The sequence below is a fragment of the Phlebotomus papatasi genome, chromosome 3, assembly GCF_024763615.1.
Source record: "Phlebotomus papatasi isolate M1 chromosome 3, Ppap_2.1, whole genome shotgun sequence".
Lineage (NCBI taxonomy): Eukaryota > Metazoa > Arthropoda > Insecta > Diptera > Psychodidae > Phlebotomus > Phlebotomus papatasi.
In genome coordinates, this window is record NC_077224.1 from 60,119,804 (window position 1) to 60,145,890 (window position 26,087).

The 26,087-nt window shown below is 32.3% G+C and overlaps 1 protein-coding gene across 4 annotated transcripts in view; it reads right to left on the bottom strand.

Moving 5' to 3' along the window:
* LOC129807031 (protein madd-4) overlaps window positions 1-26,087 on the bottom strand; it is a 168,141-nt gene that overhangs the window by 101,204 nt on the left and 40,850 nt on the right. Inside the window, exons 1-2 of one of the 4 annotated variants that reach the window (XM_055855980.1) lie at window positions 8,535-10,817; window positions 2,515-2,582 (exon numbers count right to left, since the gene is read on the bottom strand). In XM_055855980.1, the coding sequence (XP_055711955.1) occupies window positions 2,515-2,582; window positions 8,535-8,580 (114 nt within the window). In that variant the 5' untranslated portion in view covers window positions 8,581-10,817. Of the gene's footprint in view, window positions 1-2,514; window positions 2,583-8,534; window positions 10,818-26,087 lie in introns of those variants that run through there. The other 3 variants (XM_055855983.1, XM_055855981.1, XM_055855979.1) reach the window with 3 other exon arrangements.

Below are 26,087 nucleotides of genomic sequence, written 5' to 3' on the forward strand. Positions count from 1 at the left end.
TTGTTATTTTTTTTTCATTGTATAATCTCTAAAATATGTAAAATCTAAAAATTCATGGAAATTCGAGGAACAAAACGGTGGCCGGAATTGCAAGCTGGCCGGAAATTGTCACACTTATCCTAAAGGTTTAAAAAATGCTACCGATCAACTTTACCCCAGTTCACTCTTGCGCATTACAATTTCAATACAATTTACATTAACTGTATCTAATGAACGTCCTTAAATGTTATTTGTGTTTTTGAATCGCTTTATTTTTAAAATTTAAACCATTTAGAGAGGAGTGATTTTTTCACTTATTTTTAAATGGAATTAGACATTACCGTGATATTTAGCTGCACAAACCAATTATGATGCTGTACTTTATGATAATGTTCAATTATACTTTGAAATTAGAGAAAAGCTGTATTTCAAAGGTGTTCCCAGGTAGACTTTGTTCGAAAAAATAGGTTTAAATTGATCTAAAATATTTTCAAATTCTAAATATTTTATGATGCAGAGACAAAGGCTCTCAGGCTTCACACATACGCTGACTTTATATTTTCCTATATTCCTTTAATGAATCTGACTTTTTTTCAGGAAATGTGTGACTTAATACTATCTATCAATATGGGAAAAAATATGAATGGAATGGAATGGAAAGGAAATAATGTGAATTTCAGTAAAAATCTTAATGTACGATAACATAATCAAAATTAAAGAACAACTAAAGATGTTTAATCTTTTCACTTTAGCTTATTGTTGAATTAATTATATTCTAATTTAACGATTTAAGGAAATTAAAAACATTAAAATTTAAATTATTTCTGAAGAATAATGAGCTTTTAAAACCAGACTTAAGAATCAATATTCAGAATTGAGAGGTAAATTAGATATTTTCGTCCTGATTTGTTTTTGTCTTTGAAAAACTGATAATAATAACTTAAATTTTTGGTTATACTTTCTTAGTTTGTTTCAAATGTATTTTCCAATATAGGGGAAAGGCTCATAATTTTGTCCAGTTTCTCATTTTGAACACTTTGAGGATAAAATTGGACACTAAAAATTAATTGATTAAAATGATGGATTTTTATTCCAATATTTGATGAATAATGAATTCTCTCTAAATATTTGTTCTTTTTGGAAGATTTTAACACTAAAAACGTTAAATTTTGAAAATGATTTGAGTTGAAATTGCTTTGTTGAAAATTCAGCGTGAGCAATTTCTTACGAGAAATATGACAGAACTTCGTGTGTACTTCAGTCTTATTTAGCTGTGGTGAAGTACTAGCAATGTTTCTTCGCTTTTTTTTTAGGGATATTAATGAATATTCATTGAATATTGTGTTGATTCACGTTAGTGGTGATTTGTACATTTGACCTGAAGTGAGATTTGCCTTGTGAATTAGATTTTTCGTGTGAAAAATGGGAAATTTTTTAAGACCTTTACCAGTGAGGTGATACTCCTTATTTTGGACAGGTGTTTTTCTCACGAAATTTTGTGAAGTTTTAGCTTTTGTGATGACTAGGTTGGACAAATGCCTGGAGAAACAAAGGAGCATCATCTCTACGAACGAGATGTAGCGAGAAATTCCTTGAAAGGCTCCCGGAAAGGCCAAGGTATGAGCGAATCCGCACGTACTGGGAGTACCGAAGTCAACTCACTTTAATGAATGATATGGAAAGTTTTCGGGCCTCTTGTGACATTCTACGTTTCCCTTACATGAACAGGAAGAGGACTAGGTTAGATTTGTTCATGAAATGAAGAACAATGGGCATCCTCTTGAGGCGGATTAGCTGTTCAAATATGTAACCAAGTTGTCCAAATTAATAACCAAGTTGTCCAAAATAAGAGTCAAATTCACCTCTACATTTCAATTCATTTTTAATCGTATTAAAAGTCATTTTAGTAAAAACAAAGACAATAAACCCTTGCCAAGTTTCTAAACAACCCTTCTGAAAAGAGAGTAACAAAAAAAGTCAATTAGTATTGAAAATATCGCACTTCAAACTTGGAACATCGATGATTATAAGCAGACTGGTCAAAATTATGAGCCCTTCCCCTAAGTGTTTTTTGTTTAAAAAGAAAGTTTCTTCAAACGGCATGACATTTTCACAGGGTACACTGTGTTTTCTTGGGCACCCCTTATATCAGAATAAATTTTTGCCAGTGTCGGGTAAAATGGAAAGGAAAAAAAAGATATCCTAAAGGCCTTCCTCTTTGTATACAATTAATTTAATCTTATCCTATTGTGGAAAAGGAATTTTGTGGAAATTGTGAGGGACGCAAATATTCCAATTAACATCACATTTGTTTTAGGATGTTCTAGGAAATGCTATCAGAGTGCAAAAAAAATGTTAGGGGTAAGAAAAAGATTTGACTTTAAAAGGACACTTCATGGGATTGAAATTAATTATCTAGAACACAGAAAATACAAGAAAATCCTGTGGAAAATATCCTTATCGCAGTGGTAAAAAAAATCTTTTGTTCTCCTTTCTTCAATTTGTATTGAGTTAGATCTATACGTATTCACTTACCAGCAGGAGAAGTATAATCTTATTTGCCATCTTCATCTCAGGCAGCTGACGACCATCTTTCTCAAGTCCTGAAAAGAGAAAACAAAAACCAATGGGAATTATGAGAAAATGGTCAAATGGGTAAATATTAATCGATTTTGTCACAATATCAATGGGTTTTTGCTCATTTATTGACTCTCACTGGCAGATACTTAATTAAAAGTTGCTGTATTATATGAAGAATGTGCTAGATGGAATTTTCTATTGGGACAGAGAGGTCCTTTAAGGGCGAGAATAATCAAGTGAGGTATATAGACCTTGATGATTAAGCATGTGAGAGAGACTTTCATGACACAGACTTTAATTCCTTCATTCTAATTTCTCCATCCCGCCCCATTTCCACAGCTAAATAAGTTCCAACATGAAATTGTATCATGGAAAAAGGTGAACCAACGTACTGTCTATTTTCTTTCTCTGGGTTGAATATAGAAGCATCGGAAGGGGTTGTACTGCATGCAACCATTACGAGGGATGTTGTTGGGAAAAAAAACCTAGAATTGTAACATTATATAACACCCACATCCTGACCAATTCCTACATAGATGTACGTGATATATGTGAAATGGAGATTTCAATTAAACAATACACTCCAGGAGAAACCCCTCATCTTTTTCCATTTGTTGGGATTTTACTGGGAGGTTGTGGAATACTGTAATTAATTCGTAGGAAATCAACCACAAAATTAGTGAGACTCATTCCTACCACTGCGCTGCACTTAATAATTCACTATTTGTATCGAAAGTTCCGCCCCAGAGCGAAAAAGCTCACAGCAAACTCAAGCAGAAAACCCTGGGAGGGTTAAATGGGAGAAAACAGCACAAAATTGACTGTTATTAGAAAATGCTTGGACTTTTTTTCCCCCAGTTTTTTTTTTCTTTTCAATACTTCCAGGACTATCCACCCACAATTGGATAATTTATCGAGCACTGCCTCATGAAAACAGAAATTGAGCAATATGAAAATCTTATCACAAGTATTCTACCGCACTCTGGAAAATGGGTTTCTACTTAAGAATATGGCAAACTTAATAGGAGGGAATGAAATGAAATGGAACAGCCCGACAGATGTTCATAAAAGTTTTGACATCGTTTTTTGAAACTGGTGCTGCCATTTAATTAAGAAATAGAGTTAAAGTTTTTAACACTAAATTAAAAGACAAATTAGGGATGAGTGCGAAAATTTACTTGAATTGGGTGGTTCTATCACCGAATTATGTCAGTCTCACCGTTGTATTCCAAGTGCTTCTCACCACTTATTCTTAAGTGCATTATGAGAAATTCCATCACAATAAGATACTTTACTTTCTCAAGAAGAGCTTTTCCATGATATTCACCACAGTCAAAATGCTTGTTGGATGTACATAAATTTGATTTCTGCAAATCTGAAAGTTTGCTCTTACCAAGAGTTAGTGAAATCACGGAGAGTTCGGAAATCACGGATGTTTGATCCGAAAGACCATTTACAATTCGCAAAATAAACGAATTTATCTCGTAAAAATGACATGAAAAAATATTTAGGAAATAATAAAAAATGGGTTTTTTAAGGCATAACACTTTATTTTTTTTTGCTTATTTATTTTATACTTAAATGATTAGCATAAGAATGTTCTACGTTTCTATGATTATACTTCATCTTGTGTATGTATTATTATTTAAATAGCTTTATAATCAGCTCTACGAAGGACTCTTAAAACCGTCTAATTCTCGTGTTTGACTGGAAGTTGATATTAAAACAACGGATAGGAATTGTGTACCACATTGTTTCAGCTAATTTATAATCTTCTCAAACTATGTACCCCAACCATGGGTAAGTATAGAACATGGAAGCGAAATTTTCTTAAATGGGTACAAATATAAATTTCAGTTTAAATAAAGTGAAATTCGTCGAAAAATCACTCATTTCATCATATTATTATTTTATAATTTAATTATTTTTAAAATGTTTTATAATAAATGGCCTTAGACCCAGGTAGTACTTTGTCAAAGGGAGTTGCCCTGATCACAAGCGCGCCTAAAAACTTTTTTGAGTAATTATTATCTTTTTTATTTAATTAATTTAATTTAAATTAATTTCATTTATTAATTATTAACTTTTTTGAGTTTTCCACCGTTTTACTCTGGAGGTTGGTTACCAACGCTAAGACGGCGGGGGCCGCTATCGCACAAACATTGAATTCTTTGTACACCTATATCTCTGTCTAAATTTTTGCTTTCAAGATCTCTAGCTCAAAAGCAGTACTTGAAATAAATGAAATGAAAAAATGAAAAATAATTGTCCGTAGGGGAATCTGGGGTTACTTTGAGCTGTGGGGTTACATTGATATTCGAGTTATTCGCGTAAGATAACGTGCCCCCGCTCGACCGGTTGCTCATCTCGACCGGTAGATTTATTTATTCAATTTATTTATATTTGCTATAATATTTTGCGTATGATCTAACATTCATATGTCAATTATTCCATGAAAAATACGAACCAGTGACAAATTCACAGAAATTGACGAAATTGACTATCAAACATTCAAAAATTGACCTACAGGTCGAATCGGGGAACCCGGTCGAGTAATATTTTTTTACCTTATTTCTAAGATAAACTGGACTTTAACGTAATATAATTGAAATACAAAATATGGACTTAAATTGAATTATGACAGTGCCTAGCTTTCTTTAGAAATATGCGAAAAATAGTATATCAATATAGCCCCATGGCTCAAAGTAGCCTCATATCCCCCTAAGCAGAACTTTTCAAATATAAAATATAAAATAAAATCCATCTTTTATATTTTTTGATTTATTTATATTAAATGATAAATGCAATTCAACTTTTTAAAAAAAAATGTACAAATTTTTAAAAATTCTACTACGCTTTTTCAAGAAATAACGTATAAGTTTTTCAAAAACTTTAGTAAAACTCTGGTAAATATGATTGTTCCTAACGAAATACATTATAAATCCAACACGGGACACATTGTAATGATTTCATTGTAATAGCTAGTAAAGTGTCTCCATACGATTAATAATAAATTAACACTATTGAAAAACTAAATAAAATTCCAGGATAATAATTGTCAAACTTTTAAACTACTTTTCCTAATTGAAAACCTCAGGAAATTTTCGCAGGGTATATAACTTAATAACATGAACAACTGAGTAAATAGAAAAAAAAACAAACTTAAGTTGTTCTGTATAGAATTTTCTTTAAAATTTATATAGGAAAACCGGGAAAACATTTCATTCCTCAATTTCCCCAAAAGAAAATTAAAAAACAAAAAGTAAAATAAGAGCTTTAATCTCAAAGTAAATACTAGAGTATTTTTTAAGGAGAAAGTGAAAGGACCACAATAGTTTAAATCTAATTGAATTTCCCTAATACATGTATTTTTTACTTGTTCTCCAGAGAGTAAATAAAATTTGGCGAAGAGTTCTTAAGGCCAGGATAATCTTTTTGGCCAAAAAGTGGAATGGATAGTTGATAGTGTTTGGTGATCAAGTGTAGTGCTAGGGAGTGAAAAAGTAAATTTTCATGATCAGTGAAAAGCTCGAATCTGAAGGTTTCATTTAGAGAGTAGGGTAAAGTGGTACAAGTTGGACAATAATACAAGTATTATTTGTATATTTTTAATGCTTTAGTTTTATAATTTGGTTCCTTGTGCTTAAAAACAAATTTTGTACCGTATTTATCAAGAAAAAAGGCATGTCCAACTTGTACCGGCGAATTGTCCAACTTGTAACACTATGTCCAACTTGTATCACTTAACCCTACATCTTGAACTTTCTTTTTGGATGTCCAAGGCCAACCAGCGAGGGCCGCTATAAAAAATGTGATTCCACAAAAGGAAGAGAATATATTTTCCAATTTTTTGGTGGACCCCACGCAATTGGACATCAATTTGATAACGAGCTATCAATTAAAAAAAGCGTGAATATTTGTCACGATAGATTCGAACAGACTAGGCTTTTCTACATCAAAAAATTGCGGCACCAAACCAATTTTTGCACCAATTTGATGTTTTTTTTCATTCTCTGAAACAATATTCTTTAAAATGAAACTGAATTATTAGTAAAATTTGCCAAATCTAAACACCTCGAATCAAGAGCAAAAAGCAATTGACTGGTGAATTGCTCTTTGCTCTTTTCTCAAGGTACTTATAAACGGACAATTTTACTAATACATCATTTTTTTTTAAAAGAATATTGTCTCATAAGGCGTAAAAAATAGGAGTATCAAATTAGTGCAAAAATTGGTTTGGTACCGGATTTTTTTGATTATTTTTTCCACGTGTAAAAAAGCAATGAAGGCGTAAAAAAGCAATGACCATGTAGAAAAGCCCAGTCTGTTCGGTGTGATTATGTCTTATCATAATACTTATATCATAATTTTCTCGTCTGAGCGAACACCAAAGATGACTTCTTTATTGTTTTTATTAATTTATTTCGGAGTTGAATAAGTGTCAAAACAGGAATACTTTGAAAGGATCCTCGGTGATCCTTTCATTTTCATCAGTAGTGTATAGGGAAATTGGGAAACAGAAGGTGACACGACTGATACTCACTTAGTCAATGAAGTACTGATGTTAATTGCCGTTAATTGCCAGGGATAATATGTTGGGTTTGTCATAGGAATGAAGGATTGGGATTGGTGAGTTTAGCCTTCGACTGGGTTAACAACTGTCAAATTGGCCGTACACTCTATAAAAGTGAATTTTATATTTTGATCATAATTGATTTGCTAACCAAAATTGATTAGTTTGTTGATTAAATTGAATTTCTACATTCTACAGCCAATTTTAAATTTATAACTGTAAATTTTTCATTGACTAAATTTATTTTTTAACTGCTCGAACTCCAAGACAGAGCAGTTTTCACAATTTTACTGAACAAAACTATTTTTTACTGATCAAATTAGTTGATATTTTGTATAAAAATGTTTATCGATTATAAAACTGAGACAAATCTATTTCTTCTGTGCAATTTTAATGCAAATTTTAAAGTGATTTATAAAAATTACGAGCACAATACACGGAAAGCTCTGAATTAATATGTTCGCTTCTTTCTTTGCCCTGTACAAGTAGGGTAAAGTGATACAAGTTGGACAGTGGTACAAGTTGGACAATGGTACAATTTGGACAGGGCTTTTTGTCTTGATAAATTTAGTACTTCATTTTTATTTGTATATTTTTAATGCTTTAGTTTTATAATTTGGTTCCTTGTGCTTAAAAACAAATTTTGTACTGTATTTATCAAGAAAAAAACCATGTCCAACTTGTACCAGCGAATTGTCCAACTTGTAACACTAATTCCAAATTATATCACTTTACCCTAAGTGAGAAGAAATAAATTTCATCAGTAAAACATTAAATTTTGGTCTGTAAAAAACCAAAATCTACACAAAAATAGATATGGGGAGATGGGGCTATTTTGAGCTGTGGGGCTATATTGTTATACGATTTTTTCGCATATTTATAAAGGAATCTGGGTTTTAACGTGATGTAATTTGGGTGGACAAAATAATTGAGGAACTAAATAAAATAATTGCAAGGATCAGCTTCATTTAGAAATAGACGAAAAAGTCGTTTAACAATCTAGCCCCACAGCTCAAAGTAGCACCACCTCCCCCTTTATCTAATTTGATATATGAAATGCTTACAAATAATATATTATATCGTGAATAGCACTTCATTTTCCCCTTGCCAAAAGTTGCATAAAACTTTCATTATATTTTAAGTTCTAAATTGAGTACTAATAAAATTTTATTTTCTGATAATCAAATTATTTTTTTTACTGTTCATTAGCTTTTCGTAACCAGTTTTTAGGGTAGATTTTACGAGTTCCAGTAAAGCTCAGACGCTTGTCGCTTTATAGAGAAATTTGAAAATCACAAATGGCATGATAATTAATTAGGATTAATGATATGTCTTCAACTTTAAGAATCCATTAGCTAAGGGATCAAATGTGGGATATTGTTGTAAAAATTGAAAATCTCACCACATATCTCTGAGAAGATTGTAATGGAAATTGCTTGTGGGTGCATTCATCCATCAATCCACTATCAATCTGCACCAAAACCACTTGATAAATGACTACAGCATCCATGCAGAGTTTAAAGATACTCTATAATATAGGATATAACGTCCTAAAGGAATTATCCTATATTTCCTTTATCCAAGATATATACCGATTCAATTCATATTCTACTGAATACATATTTGTTTTCACATATTTTCCTCTTTAAACCAATGCAGCATCGTCAACAGTCATGATTAAAAGTGTAAAGTACAGTTGTGGATTCGTATTTGTGTGACAGTGAATTAATTACTATTCATTAAAAATATATCAACAACAAGGATTAATATCATTTTCAGAATAGGTATAAAATTAAATCAAAATTGGTGGCATCACTTGAAATTTTTATTTCAATTTGTGAGTGTTTCTGATAAGTTTAATGAGTTTGGAATGCTCTTTGGTGAGTCAATAAATATCACTGATTTTATATTGTTCATTAATTGAATACCATATGAGAATATTGATGTTTGAATTCAAATCAAAATGTGAGATTTTCAATGAAAATTTATCCTCAATTCCAAACAGAATATGTGAACAAGAAAAAAATACAATTCATGCCCTGAATGAGTAATAGAGGAAATATTGTTGGACCAAAAATATGCTTAATTATTCAATGGTGACATATAAAAGCATTTTGTGATCCTCTTGTAATATTTATCCCCATGAGGCATGAAAAGCTTTTTTTCCACTCTATCGAACAGAATTTCACTTGAATTGGAAATTAGAAAAAAAAATAATGAAATTCTCCATAGTGAAAATTTTAGGGTTCAATTGCAAATCAAATCAGTGCAGAATCATTTAGCTTACAAGTAGGGATAATTCTGTAAAATATGCAGAAAATATCTAGATAAAAAATTTAATAGTTTAATTTAAAAATATATTCTCTGTAAATTACCCAGTTTTATTTATTTATTGTTCACAACTCTAAGTGATATTACTTATAATTATTGAAAAAGCAAATATCAAATTAACTTAGAAAAAAACCCTACACTCAAATTTATTAAAATGCTTAAGTTCAGCTTAAAGTATTTTTAAATCAACCCTCTAACGGGTAAGACCGCCTCCAGGCGGTCTTCACAAAAATCACATTTACAGCGACAATTAAGGTTTTATTTATTTAAAAGTGCTATAGTGTCCTCGGTAATAGTCTTATAAATATCTTTTGAAAGTTTGAACTCATTTTGAGTCTTCGTTTTGTTGCTATTCCCAGTTTTGTGTGACAGGACAGAGAAAAAGCAACAAAAAATATTTGTGCAAAAGAAACTAATTTCCAGTTTCCATAAAAATACCGATTTAAAGTTATCTGACTAAAATAAATTTATTTTTTACTGAAAGATATGTCATTCTACTTTGTACATTTTATTTAAAAAAATTGAAAAAACTAAAAGTGTGAATTTTAGAAGCAAAAAGAGTTTCAAAATTTTTTTATATTTTCTCACCTAGCGTCTAAACTAAAAGAGATAATGAAGAATGGATGGTTTTTTCGACTTTATTGGATCATAATTATCCTAGAAAACATTGTTTTAGAACTTTTTTTTGCATATTAAAGAAAACACCGTTAGAGGGTTAAGATCAGAAAAGAAAACAAATCGAAACTCTTGGTAATATTTTTGTGCTATTTTTCAGAGAACGTGATGAAATTTAAATACTTCAATGTGTCATGTTTAATAACGTATGCATAAAGGATAATGGGGATAATGTATCAAGTTGAAAATATCAACTCAGTAAAAATCTAAACACAGTTTAATTTTGAGAAAAAATATAGTCGATTCAAATTAAAAACATGTACAACTTTTTGTAAAATTAATAGTGCCTGATAGTGTGTACAGTGTTCTATAAAAATAACAATAAAACACTGCATTTAGTTTCAAGTAAAAAATGAAGTTTCTGTGTGACACATTTTACACAATGTTGAGAGAAAAACGTTATTGAAAATTCACTTTCAAAGCTTAATAAATTTTGCTCTAATTTTATACTTGTTTTTAATTCGTTTTATTTGTCGATATTTCGGTCCTTGGTCCGTTATTTAGTGCCTGTTGAAGCACACAATTATAAGCGCTCATAAACTTTCAAATAATACCGAAAAAAAATGCTTAAAAAACTCACATCAAAACTAGAGAGAACAATTATATTAATTGAAATATGCACTACTTTATTATACTAATATTAACCCGATCCTCATCTAACGCCAGCAGCAAATTGACTGATAGACACTGATTGACTGATTGAGTGTTGATCATCTGATTTTTCCCTCCTTTCCCCTATCGCTCACGTGTTCTCTTCCTGTTTTCTTTACTTGTTTTTCTTTGCATTCTCGTTTTCTTGATTTTAATTCATACAAAGTTGCAAACGAGAAATATAACGTAATTAATTTGAAGTAAATGAAGATCAAAGCATTTGCATTTTATTGCTCGAACTCAACCAAGCGAGCAATAATAATCCCTTTCTTACTATAATCCCCAATACCTTAATTTTTGCCTTCAGGATCTCTAAAACCTTCCTCTAAATTCCAGAGACAGTTTTTGATAAATTATATCACGTTACTTGTACACTGAGAAAAAAAGAGGGTGCGATTAACTTCTTTCCTCGTAATTTTAACACTTTTTAGGTGTAAAAATATATCAAAATTTTTTAATGTTAATTTTACACCTTTTTAAGCGTAAAATTAACATGAAAAGGGGTAACTTTAACCCATAATACACCTAAAAAGCATAATATTTACACCGATTTCGTATCAATACTGCAGGGTAAAATTAACATTTTCAGAATGTTATTTTAACTTTTTCGGATTTCTCTCAGTGTACATCTAACCCGTTTAAGCGTTCGACAAATGCTGGCACTCATCAATACTATGCTTTTACCCATAAATTGAACTTCTAAAAAACTAAAAAAAAAACTTTAATAATTTTGGGACTTAAAATCTGTGTCAATAGTTCAAGATTTTTGCAAAGCCTGGATGCTTTTCCAACTCTTTTTCCTTTACGAGATAGAGCCACAACTTTATGAGTTCTTTCCTCATTTTAATCTTTATGCTGTAAACTTGGGTAAAAATTTCAATTTATTAAAAGTTTCAATGCTATTTAAAAAAAAAGAGATGAAAAAGCGTCTCTAGTGCTTTATGGAGTGCTCGAAGTTTTTCGCATACTTTTTGAGTGTCATACTGATTTAATACCGATTAAATTGTTTCATTCTTCATAAACACAGATACAGCCGGGTTCGAAATATCAATACCTTTCCAAAAAATCCAAATATAACAAAATCGGTTAAAAAATGAGCCCTTCAAAGTTGGTCAAAGTTGACTTTTGCCCTTCTATAATTTAAAATGGAGATTCTTCCGCTCATAGGCAAGCTCATAGGTCTTCTGCTTAGAAGTGGAGTATTCAGATGTTGTTTTCGCTATCAATAACCTCTCCTGGAATGTCATCTGTGGCATAGTTACGCATCTGAGCACTCTTATAGTGTCCCGGATGTTGCCCCGTTGCCCCGAACTCATGCCACTCGTCTGCGGAGTGTCTCAAGAATGGTTTTGGAACAGTTGAGTCATTTTTTGCACGTTTGGCAGACCTGTTTCCTTGTGTGTCGCCCTTATTGTGGGGCTTTTTCTGGGATTTATGCCTCCTTTTTACCCACCTATTTAAAGCACTATAAGCTTTGTATAAAATACAGGCCAACGCAGTCATCCCTAAAACTCTACCCCATGGGACACCCCGTTGATGGGGCCGCTGATCTGGATGATCTGGTGATCTAGACGCAGTGACGCCCTTACCATAAAGGTTTATTTCCTTCAGATTCCCTCTGGTCCTTCCCCCCAACTCAGGGTCAATTCCGTCAATTCCAATCCCCTTCAATGTGTAGTTCTAACTTGTTCCTCTAATCTCTATAAATTCCAGTTTCAGCAACACGTGCCTCCTTTGTCCAAGCTGACACACTAATCTCTCATTATGCTTGCTCCTGTTGCTCTTATCCGGTGCAACAACTTCCACTTATTTAAAAATTCTAAACAGAATAAGGGAAAGTGGGGCATCTTTGAATAGGGGTGGCATTAAAATTTGACACTTTTTCTATTTTTAAAGAAAGTGGAACATATTGCGATATAACTTAGCTCCATAAGCCACAATTCATTTTAACACTAAACCTACCAAGACCCGGTCAAATTGACCGGCTTAAAATTAATACATATTTCAATGGTACATTGTCACTTTCAAACTTTATGATTTTTTTTTAAAATATGCATGTAATATATTTTTCAGTGTTTAAAATTTTAATATTTTGCTCTTTTCCAAGACAAATTTATTGAGTATCACACCCTACCGCGCTTTGTAATTTGACCAAATTAACGACCAAAAACGTAAAAACGTAAGTTTAGTGTTAAAAAAAGGAGAAAAAAGTCCAATTTTTAAAGTACCCCAACTTAAAGGTGCCGTATTTCACCTCATTTTATTGTAAACATAACTATTTGGCATATGCGATTAGTGATTCAGTGGTTTCTGCCGTTTATCTGATGAGATTGATAGTGAATAAATGAACTGAATGAATTGAAAGAGTCTTTTAAGAAATAATCTAAAACACATGGTTTTAAAGAAAAAAGGCATTCCGAGATAATGTTCATTTAAGGAGAGTCATCAAAAGTAATATGTATTAATATGTTCAAAAGCCAGAAGTCGCTATCTCTTACCGTTTTACCTCTATCTCGAGAGCAAACTTAAGGTAAAAAAAATATTTGTGCAAAAATGATAGAAATTATCGGTACTTAACCCTTTAAAAACGAGTGGGACACCGGCATCTCAAAAACAAAAACAATTGTTTGGACTAGAAAGTTATTTTGTCCTCTAAATAGTTCAAAAAATTATTTTTTATTTTTGAGACACCGATGTCCCATTCGTCCTTAACGGGTTAACCGATTCATTACCGATACTTCAATCATTAATTTGTAATTTGAAATCGGAATGCTCATAAAAAGCATTTAAATATTTTATACTAGGCAGTTTATTAGAAAAAAATTAAACATATTTCCAAAGATCTTCAAATTTGGTAATTTTATCCAAAAAGAAAAGTTAAAAAACGATTACAGAAATGAGCAGTAAAGATAAAGTACTGCTAAAAAGTACTTAATTTTTATTTTAAATAAATGTTATAATTCAGTTAATTAAAGATTATTCTAATCCTAAGATTAATTTATTTTAGAGATATTTGTAAAACAAAATTTTAGTATTTTTTTCCTTGGAAATATTAAAAACATTATCTATCTCTATGTACATTAGGTGAGATTCTTATTAATTTCATCAATTTATTTTTGGCAATGTTTTATAGAACATATAGTGCATATATAATTGAATAATACAACTTGGACACGAGTCAAATCCTATCTCAAGTTTGGCAAAGGGGAATGAAGCATCTTTCATATTTTTTGCAACCCTCTGTATGCTAATATTATAAATAAAAACATTTTTTGTTAAGATTTTTTTGCACTGACCAATTCTTTTGCCTACATCATCTGATTCTCAGGATGTTTCAATAGAGTGGATAAATATAACAATATTATTTCTTAAATAGGAATTATAATAATATCTGTAAAGTACACTGAGAAAAAAAAGAGGGTGCGATTAACTTTTTTTCCTCAGAACTTTAACACTTTTTAGATGTAAAAATATATCAACATTTTTTAATGTTAATTTTGCACCTTTTTAAGGGTAAAATTAACATGGAAAAGGGTAACTTTAACCCTTAATACAGGGGCCCATCAAGCCTAATAAAAAGTGAAGCTGTTTTTCACTTTTCCTTATAAAAATTTTGCAGATATTGCACCGCGACTTAAAAACATTTGCTCGTAGTTCTTGTATAATTTTGGCAAACATTATGAAATATGTATTTTTAGATAGCTTTTAATGCAAGATTTGAAATATATCAGACTGATAAGTCAATTCTCTTTAGGAAAAAACTTGCCAATAGTCTTCAGTGCCTCTATGCAAAAACGTATGGAAAAATGAAATGTCGAGAGGCCCCTGCCTAATACACCTAAAAAGAGTAATATTTACACCGATTTTGGATCAATATTGCAGGGTAAAATTAGCATTTTCGGAATGTTATTTTAACTTTTTCGGATTTCTCTCTCTCAGTGTAGTAACAGCCTCATTAAATGAAAGTACCGAGAGAACTTTCCACCGAAGAACTTTTTACAGAAATATTAAAGGATTTCCCTTGTATTTTAGTCAAATCTTTCTTCATCTGTTGTGAATGAAAAATGGAAAAGCAACTTATTTTTCACCACATTATTCTGGAATTTATTATTTTTATTTATTTTTTTGCAGCATTAACGCAATTTAATCTAAAAACTGTTTGTTTTTTTATATTAGACATCATTTTTATATAATAATACAGAGAAATAAGCTTTTGATTTATTCATAGAACAGCTTTAATGCAATTTATCATTTTTGCCGAGACGATCCTTCATTGAAAGCTCGGTGTATTGGGTAAAAGCTTGACTTATGTATTGAGCTGTAAAGAATTCTCAGTTCGTTCTATTTTGATGGGAAAATTCACCAACTTATAGCAAACTGCTTAAAGAATAGCAAAATAGCTTGAGGACTTTCCTCCTCGAGTTTAATATAAAGTCAATTTTCTTTATGACAGCTCATTTCTGCTGCAACATAACGACACCCATTCTATTTCTATCGTGTTTTCATTTGATCATCATCCATTTTTTATGGTTTATTCATATAAAAGCCAGTGTGAAAAGTATTATTAGATTGGCACATTATTCATTGTATGACACTCGGCGGCAATATTTTGGGATATTCACAGCATTTAAGTATATTCTCATCTGTGAGGAGAATAGTCAACCAATAAAACTTGTATTGTTCACATTTTACCATCCTATATTTCAGAATAATTTTGCTGGTTCAAGTAATTGTAGCTTTGGCAAGGAAAAATAAAACGAAAATCATACTGAAGAACTGAGAAAAATGAGCGGACGGAAATTTAAATTTGGGCTAAGAAGGAAAGAAAATGAAATAATCTCTCATTTGGATATGTCTTTTTTCTCTTATTGTGGTCTATAATCTTCAACGACAAGTTGCTAATTTTAAGATATTATCTGCGTACCATCGTGTTGGGCTCTTTTTGAAGTATCGTAGGGCTTATTTTTTTTTTGGCACAACAACAACGCGAAAAAAGCTCGCTGAAGTGGCGAAAAGGAAATTGCTACAATTGTAAAAAGAGATAAAATATGCGAAACATTTCTCACCCACTCAACATGATCATTATCATTATCTCAATAAAAAGTCAGTGAGAGAATGACGCTTGAAAAAGCCAATGGTGGAAGGTACGCCAACAAAGAAACCACTTTAGGGATTTGCCAAGACATGAAATATACCACAAAATATGCGGAAGAAAAACCCCTTTTTTCTCACCATCCTATAACAGCCTATTTCTCAAGTCAGAAACGCACAACTTGAAGCAACATCCGATGCTTTTGGATGAGATTTGAAAAGAGAAAAAAATTACTGCGTCATTTGGATTAAAAAGTTTCCGCGATTGTACGATAATTGCCAGACACTTGAAGGCCTGTATGTGGAGCTTTTGAGTGAGGGGATACACAAAAAGCTCTTACAGAAAACAAAATTTGAATGGACAATGTAGAAGAAGATGGGTTAGTTTCATACAGAAATTTTTCAATTCAAGGACTAAAATCATTCGACAATTTTTTGACTTATATGACGATCGTAGCTACCGATCTTGATGCTAGGGGAAACTGAAACACCACCAACACGGGGTAGCACCAAACACTGCGAATTTTTAATCAGATATTCGACTTCAGAGGACAAGACTTATAGAAATTTATAGGCATTATAGGTAAGGTTGTCCACTGAAGAAATGGTCGATATAATGCAAGTAGTTTAGAACTAAAAATTATTGTTTAGTGGTACCCCGTGTTTGGTGGTACCCCAGTTTCCCCTACATTTCTGTAACATGTACGTTGTATGTTGCTCTTACTGTTAATGACAACTATCACTTCATTAAGCCCTATTAGAGCTTACAAACAATATTCTTAATATTTACTTTTTTTTACTTCAGCTTTGCAATTTGAACTCCAAAATAAGCTCCTCCTATAAAATTTTGTGACACCCTCTCATGTGTGTTACCTAAACAAAATTCTTATTTTTATTATTCTCTGTAATATTTAATAACAGGATAAAAGGATACCTACTCAAAAAGCCAATGATCCCACTTTCATATTGAGAATAAAAACTCAAATGATCGTCTATAAAAAAGGGACAGATAATCCTAACCGGCTTATGTAGGTGAGATTCTTAACGTGAGCTAGCTCGGAGTGCATGCAAATTTGATTTAGAGCTGAAGTAGGGAGACGCCATTCAGTTATCTTGAATCAAATTCGTGAAATTATACAAATTTTGTATTTAAACCAAAATATCAAGGATTTGGATAAACTGACAGAAAAGTGATATATGGATGAAATGTAGACCAGAATGTTCTCTATAATTTTCCCATAGAACATGATCTCATCGATTACTCAGAAGTCAAGATAATCGAGGTTTTTTGTTTCTTAACTCGTTTTTTCATCCAGAGCGCCCCAAGTAGTCATTTGTTGAACTTCAACTATATCAAAGAATTGTTGTATTTTGTGGGACTTTCCATTTAAAACCCTATTTTAAGTGTCTTGGTGGAGTAGAGGCAGTCAAATTGGCATCTGAGTGATTTCAAATCGTTATTATGGGAAAAATCAATTTTTTCACACTTAAACGGCAAAATCGGAGTGATACCGTAGTCTGAACGGAAAATGATGTATGAACGAAATGTAGAGACAAATGTCCTCTACAATTATGTCGAAGTAATCATCAAAATCGGTTCAGCGACAGTCGAGATAATTGAGGTTATGTGATATTGAAATTGGTTTTTTGACTGTGGCGCCCCTGGTGTTGGTCCCACGAAGTTCAAATATTCTAGAAAGTTGTAGCATTTGGTGAGATCTTTCGTTTAAGCCCTCATTCATCAAAATCGGTCACATAGAACCGGAGATATAATTTTTTGAATTTCGGGAACTTTGACCCCTCATATCTCCGGTTCTGTTTTAACCACAGCGCACATACGCACCATTTTGGAAACGTCCTAGACAGGACTACAACATACTAAAATTTCATTAACTTGCACAAAGGAATTTTTGAGAAAAATGATTTTGAATTTCGATTAATTTTGACGCTATCGCAGCGCCACCTATGGGGACTTTTTGAACTTCCATCTGAAAGTGCTCATCGAGACGAAACCAAAAAGGTAAAATTTAGGTCGCTATGTTAATTAGAACCGGAGATAGAGGCCGGTCAATATTCGAACTTTGACCCCTTATAGCTCAGGTCAGGGGTTATGGATCGACTTAAGGTTTTTTTTGTTTGATAGGTATAATCAACGGCTACAACATACTAAAATTTCAGCCAGATTGCATAAGGAATTTTTGAGTTATTTAACTTTTAAGATTTAAAAATTTTCTTTTTAATAATAGCGCCCCTAGCGGTGGTTTTACGAACTTGCGATGTTAGAAGGGAAAGTGGCATTTCACGAGAGCTTTCCAAAAAGCTCCCATCTTTTAAATTCTGACAATTAGAACCGGAGTTATGGCCATTTTAAGAATTTTTTTTGGACCCTTATAGCTCGGGTCAGGGGGGTCGGGGGACCTTAAGTTTGGTATTGATGGAAAGCCCTAAAGCCCAGCTATAACATCCTAAAATTTGAGCCCGATCGATCACAGGGGCGGAGCCATTAAGAAAACAAAAAAGGGGGGTACTCAAAATGGCGGAAGGAGGGGTGGGGGGTGGGGGGTCAATGCACCAAGTTGTAATTTTCATACGATATATAACCTTTGCCGAAAACCGCAAGTCGATATCTCTTTTAGTTTAGGAGCTATTAAGCTCCAAAGAGCGGCCGGACGGACGGACGGACGGACGAGAACGGTTTTTAGCCATCCATATATTCGTGATCAGGAAGTGGCCAAACACATTCTGGCAAAGTTTAGGGCCGATCGGACGACATGAAATTTTGTTAGGATTATAGTAGGTGAGATTGTTAAGAATCTCACCTAATACGCCACGCCCCCTTTAAGTTAAAATTGTACAATAAAAATTTATTTTAGATTCACTATTGTAATCATTGTAATATTAATAACGGTGGTAAAATGTTCCATAAAGGAACTTAGGCCTTCCCGCAAGGGGAATTCGGAACATCCATTATTATTTTTTTCTTATACAAGGATGGGGTTGTCAGTCCTATGCCCCGTGGAATCAAGTGTAGTGAAACTCAGTGGATGCAATTCGAAAACCTTTAACGCCAGAAAAATTCCTGGTGATCTAAGGGGAATTCAAACCTAAGACACTTGCATCATAGAGCGAATGTTCTACCGCTTGACCCATTGAATGCACTATTACTCAATTAAATCGTTTCTTAAAATTTCACTATAGGAAAAGGAAATATTTAGCAACATTAGAGAAGTTTATTTCCGTATTGATAGTTTTCCTTACACAAGTGTAGGTAATTTGTTTGAATATTGATATCAATTTTTCTGTGTATGGGCTGTTAGAAACTACACTTAGCTAAAAACATATTGTTATTGAGAAAGAAAATACACTAATAAAAGCCCAAAATTTTCATTCTTTGACTAAAAGATTCACCAAGAAAAAAAAAGAGGGTTCGATTAACTTTTTTTTCTCATAGCTTTAACACTTTTTATGTGAAAAAATATATCAACATTTTTTAATGTTAATTTTACACCTTTTTAAGTGTAAAATTATAATGAAAAAGGGTAACTTTAACCCATAATACACCTAAAAAGCATAATATTTAAACCGATTTCGGATCAATAATGCAGGGTAAAATTAACATTTCCGGAATGTTATTTTAACTTTTTCGGATTTCTCTCAGTGTTACGAAATGTTAAGTACATGCTGTGAAGTGATAACCCGATATATTTTTTATCTGCCTTTGTGTTTTATTGGAACTCTTCGAGGAGAGATCAATCTTTGCCAAATTTAACTTATCATCAATTTCAGAAGGAATTCCAGGTTGATTTCTGGGAAATTTTGTACTGATTGACTTAACAGCTGACACATGAACTGTCTCATCAACTTCACTACCAAATTCGGGAATAAACTTGTCAAATTACCTCGTGCTCTATACATTGGACTTTGAGAACATCAGCTTCAGCATTACGTTTCCTTGAGAATGACTTCTTGATTTACGAACACTGAGAAATTAGTATTCTTGAATGATAGAAACAAAAGACTCTTTTTCAGTACAGATGTAATAGCTCTTTCCCATTTTCTCTAATAATGTTAAAGTAAGTATCACATTTTAGAGCTTTAACTATGTAAAATGACACCTTCATGCAAATAAGCGACCTAATACTTTTTGAAGTTTTAGATTTTACTCTACAAACGCAGAAGAGGGCAGTTGGTAAAGGGAGTTCGAACAGTAATAATAAAGCTAGTTTTTGTGATAATGTATGGCTTTTGACTGTATGAAATTTTCCTAATCTAAAAGGTGTGCCTGAGTCATAAATAATAATTCTCCAGATTTATTCCTGGCTTTTCAAGTTGAAAGGTTAAACAAATCTAAAAATAGCCTTTGAACCGATAAAGGTATAAATAAACGTAAATTTATTGGAAAGATTTTTGAATCTAAAATCCGTCTGAACTGGTTTTTAGGTATGAACCAATTATTGATCAGTACAGGTCAAAAGAAAAGTAATGAGAACGGCACTTCTAAATAATTAGAAAAATTATAAACGATTATTTCACTATTTAGTACTAGGGTAGAGTCAGTACTTTTTCGCCAGTAAGCCCTTTTTCGCCACCTAAATTAAAATGACATTTTAAGAAAATTATGAGTTCGTGGAACTACGAAATGAGTATTATTTCATGATCTTTAACCAAATGAATCAGAAAACCATATCAGATGCTCCACTGACTAGATAATTTGCAAGTTAGGGTAAGTGCTCATAATTTTGGACAGTTTCTAAATTTGGACACTTTGAGGGTAAAATTGGACACTCAAAATAAATTGATTAAAATGATGGATTTTTATTCCAATATTTGATGAAAAATGAATTCTATCTAAATATTTGTTCTTTTTGGAAGATTTTGACACTAAATACGTTAAATTTTGAATATGATTTGAGTTGAAATTGCTTTGTTGATAATTCAGTGTGAGCAATTGCTTACGAGAAATATGACAGAACTTCGTGGCTTACTTCAGTCTTATTTAGTTTTGGTGAAGTACTAACAAAGTTTGTTCGCTGTTTTTGAGTGATATTATTGAATATTCATTGAATATTGTGTTGATTCACGTTAGTGGTGATTTGTACATTTGACCTGAAGTGAGATTTGCCTTGTGAATTAGATTTTTCGTGTGAAAAATGGGAAATTTTTTAAGACATTCACCAGTGAGGTGATGATTCTTATTTTGGACAGGTGTTTTTCTCACGAAATTTCGTGAAGTTTTAGCTTTTGTGATGACTAGGTTGGTTGGACAAATGCCTGGAGAAACAAAGGAGCATCATCTCTACGAAAGAGATGTAGCGAGAAATGCTTTGAAAGGCTCCCGGAAAGGTCAGGGAATGAGCGAATCTGCACGTACTTGGAGTATCGAAGTCAACTCACTTTAATGAATGATATGGAAAGTTTCCGGGCTTCTGTGACATTCTACGTTTCCCTTACATGAACAGGAAGAGGACTTGGTAAGATTGGTTCATAAAATGAAGAACAATGGGCATCCTGTTGAGGCGGATTATCTGTCCAAATTTACAGACAAGTTGTAAAAATTAATAACCAAGTTGTCCAAAATAAGAGTCAAATTCACCTCTACATATCAATTCATTTTTAAACGTATTAAAACTAATTTTAGTAAAAATGAGATGATAAATAGCTTGCCAAGTTTCTAAACAATCCTTCTGAAAAGAGAGTAACAAAAAAAGTCAATTAGTATTGAAAATATCGCACTTCAAACTTGGGATATCGATGCTTATATGCAGACTGTCCAAAATTATGAGCACTTCCCCTAATTAAAGAAATTGTCGACAAGGTGAACAGTCACCAAAAAAATATGGAGTTCTTAATAAACTTGTCAACGCTCAGACAAATTGTCTTGCAATATTTTATGTTTTTGCAGTACAGTATTTGATATTTTTTCACTGAAAGTCACTTTGTTATTAACTAAGCTTCGCTCTAATATCATTATTTAATAATGTTTTCCAAAAAAAATAAAGAAATACGGATGTGGTGAAATAGGGCTTACTTTTTTCGGTTGTGTAAGTACTTTTCGCCACTCATTTTTCCAAGCATATTACAAGTGGCGCTCCTCGCGGAATTTAGTTGAAACAGACGTAATTTTCAATTGATTTTTGTCGCAAATAAGAAATGTGCAAAAAATCATTCGAAATACTCTAATAATTGTGTAATATAGGTGTTAAATAAGAAAAGTACTGTGCAATGTACTTTTGCGGGTTTTCGAAAGTGTTTACAAGGTGGCGAAAAGTACTGAAACATGCATTGTTGCAGGAAATATACTTTTTCAACCAGATACTCAAAAGTTCCCGAAAAGTCTCCTGGTTCAATAGATAGACAATGCTTCAAAGCACTTGTACACAAAATTTCATTTCATTTCGACAAAAAGTGTAAGAATTATAAGAATGTCAACCCTTAAGATGGCGAAAAGTACTTACTCTACCCTACTCTTAATATGCATTTATGCCAAGTTTCATATGGATTTGACAACTCTTTTTTTCTTCCAATCCAATTGAATTTGACATGTGAGTGGATTTTTCAACATGAATATTTTGCACTACGTGCACTGATCAAGTTCATTGATAAAAACGTTTAAGCGCAATTAAAATTCATTTAAAAATTAGTAAAGTAAGTAGAGAAATTTACACTTTCGAAATCAGTTGATTGAAGCTGGTCATTTGAGTTTCAAAATAGACTACGAGTCCTAAAATTTGATCAAAAAGAGTATTATTCCAAAGAAAAAAAAACAATTCAAGAATACATGTTATTGTTTCTGCAGATACAAGAGTGACTGCACGTTAAATTGCTTATGCCGTTTCTTACAGCAGTGTTTATAATACATTTTGCAAAAATAAATGGGGTAAAGTGGTACAAGTTGGACAGGGCTTTTTGTCTTGATAAATTTAGTACTTCATTTTTATTTGTATATTTTTAATGCTTTACTTTTATAACTTGGTTCCTTGTGCTTAAAAACAAATTTTGTACTATATTTATCAAGGAAAAAGCCATGTCCAACTTGTACCGCCGAATTGTCCAACTTGTAAGACTAATACCAAATTATATCACTTTGCCCTATCTACTAAAAACCAACTAAGGAATGTGATACCGCGTACGTGAAAAATTCTTCAAGAATGTCCTCCAGAGTAAATTACACAGCTTTTGATCATTTTAAGGAAAATAAAAACTAATTTATGTATTATTTTGCAACTAACGGTGATATTTCGATCTTCCACGATAATTCTAAAATAAGAACGATTCCAGTGGATTTAAGTTCGATTTTGAGCTCCAATTAAACGAAGCGTAAAAAATCGGAAAAACGTTTATGATCTCAAGTTTTTAGGAAGCCTAACTTATTTTGTAAATTGAAAACCAGTAAGATAATTAATTCTGAATCTTATGACATATCTTAAGACCCATTAGACATAAAAAATCGATAAAAAAGACAACAAAAGGCGAAGAAAAACCATTTTAATCAAAGCGAAACATAATGCTAACGGAGACGTTTTATTAATCTTCAAGTTCAAAAAATCGAATGAATTAATATCTGCATGACATGGGGACCATGCATAAGAAACAATGTAAATCACAAAATGGCGCAAGTATCAGTATTACGTTTTTATGACAACTTTATTACCACATACAAATTACATAATTTCATTACGTTGCAATGAGGCAAATTTAAGGTTAAGACAATTCATCTTAAAGCTTCTGATATAACAATGACGAAATATTGATGTACTTCTACTCACTAAGCTCGTATAGAACAGGTATAATAGCGTCTTTATGAGGTTCTCACGTCACTAAGAAATTTTTCCCACTTTCTACATCATTTTGAGATATAGTATCAAATGTATCAGAGTTATAAATTCGAAAATTCTAGCTAAGACAGTTTGCATCGTATTTTTCCCGGATGATTTAAAATGATTATTACTGGTACAGCTTGCAAAAATCTCAATTTATTTATTCCTTTTTTTAATAATTTATTTTTCTAAATAAACTCGCAATTCCTAGAATATCTGTTTCTTGAGTCTTACTTTTGCAACAGTTCTTTTTGAAAATCAGTGAATACTATTACAATCTTGATTACAATTATATTTGTAGTTATAACTGAAACAATCTAAAACTATTTTAATTTAATAAATAAATTATTAATTAAAATTAAAAAAAAATGCTAAAACTTGATAAACCTGGCATCGATGAAGGGTTTAGCGAACATAGATTTTTGATATTGCTGATAGAAGATGTTAGCGTGCTTTTAGCAAATAAATTATTAAAAAAAAAGATGAAAATGAACTTGTGTCTTAATGAATTAGCCCATTGTCCCCTATAATTAAAAAATGATTTTTTATTGTTATTAACAAGGATGCACAAATGAAATTGACGGAGAGATGTGACTGTAGTAAATGTGGAGAGCAACATCGTGGTTGAGGGTGCTTCATTGCAATCATGCTCTTTATATGAGCATAGTGTTGCTGTAAAGCAAATGCAGTGGAAACAGTGAACAATTAAGTTTCACGTCACATGTATTGACAAGTCTATTAGCCCTTGCTACAAGCTCTATGTCTGGTTTCAAGACATTTTCTCCAAAGTATTTGGGAGGACTGAGGAGGATGTAAAATTTTCATGAATTGGGTTGAGAGGCAGATAAAATAGAAGGGAAAAAAAAGAGAGACGGAAATTCAGAATTAGCAGCACAATGGATTGACGGTTCATGTTAAATTTATCCATTGAAAAAGCTCCTCCCAACCTCCCAAATGCTCCTTCAGTGACTTGGCAAAAATTTTAAAATGGCAACAATGAAACTTTTGTCGAGGGTTTGAACTTTCCACAGGAGTGGTCTGAGGGTAGGAAAGTCAGATGCTTTTGTCTCAATTTTGACTAAAGAAACCAATACATGATTCGCGCTTTTTTCCCAACACCATTTTCTTCCTTATTGTTCTCCCCCACCAGAGAAGATGATGCTACTTAGGAGAACGGGAAAACCATTTAATTCCCCAATTTCTATTCAAGACCCAGTAATAGCAATGATATTTAGGAGGTTGATGTTAAAAGCGTAGGCAAATTAGCCACCTAAAAGGTGACTGTTTGACCGCATGTTAATTCTTTGCAAATTGCGAAACCCTCGTGAGAACGTGAATTTCATACGAATTGGTAAACAAACAGAGGGTCCCTTCTGAAGGCTTATTTGTTCAGTCGTCGAAACCCTCCATTGTGACTTTCCCAAATTTCACCCCAGGGGCAATAGCGAATTCTAAAGACAATTTCTTCCACGCCACGTAGGGACATTTTCATCATGAATAAAGCCATTTCTAATATTGATTAGGTCCCATCACCAATTAGTATCTCATTTTAAAACCTTCCTTGGATACATCCGTTTCCCCATTTTTGAAAGCGCTTTAAATTTCTGTTTTTCGCTGAATTTTTTGTTTAAAATGAATTACTGATTGAGTCACTCCTTACCAGATGGTTTAAACTTGGTTACGTTAGAACTTAGAATAAAATTGTCCAATGCCTCGACCATGTATGATTTTTTCGTATAAAATATATTCTCAAAGATATGAACTCACTTAAAAATGCTCAATATATCGTCGATTGGATCAGCAACTGTGCTAAATGCATTTACTTTGTGTCTGTATTCTTTGCAAACTCCACGCTGTGATGAGTCGTTTACAAGGAATGCAGACCCAAGGAAAATGTAGTTAGCACAGTTCCTGACTCGGCCTACGATATACAAAATAAAAATAACTACGCCAGTTTAGTTTAAATTAATTTTTGTGGAATATTACAATGATAACAATAATGCAAGAACGAATCATTGTACATTTTTTACTTTGCGATTTTGAAGTACTGTGCACTTTTATTGGTCAAACCAGGGACCCATTAAGCCTAATAAAAAGTGAAGCTATTTTTCACTTTTTCTTGTAAAAATTTTGCAGCTACTGCAGCGCGACTTAAACAAATTTGCTCGTAGTTCTTGTATAATTTTGGCGACCATTATTAAATGTGTATTTTAGATAGCTTTTAATGCACGATTTCGAAATATATCAATCTAATAAGTCAATTCTCTTCAGGATAAAACTTGCCAATAGTCTTCAGTGCCTCTATTCAAAAACGTATGGAAAAAAGAAATGTCGAGAGGCCCCTTGGGTCAAACTCTTCATAAATAGCAATAATAAGAATATTTTGAAAA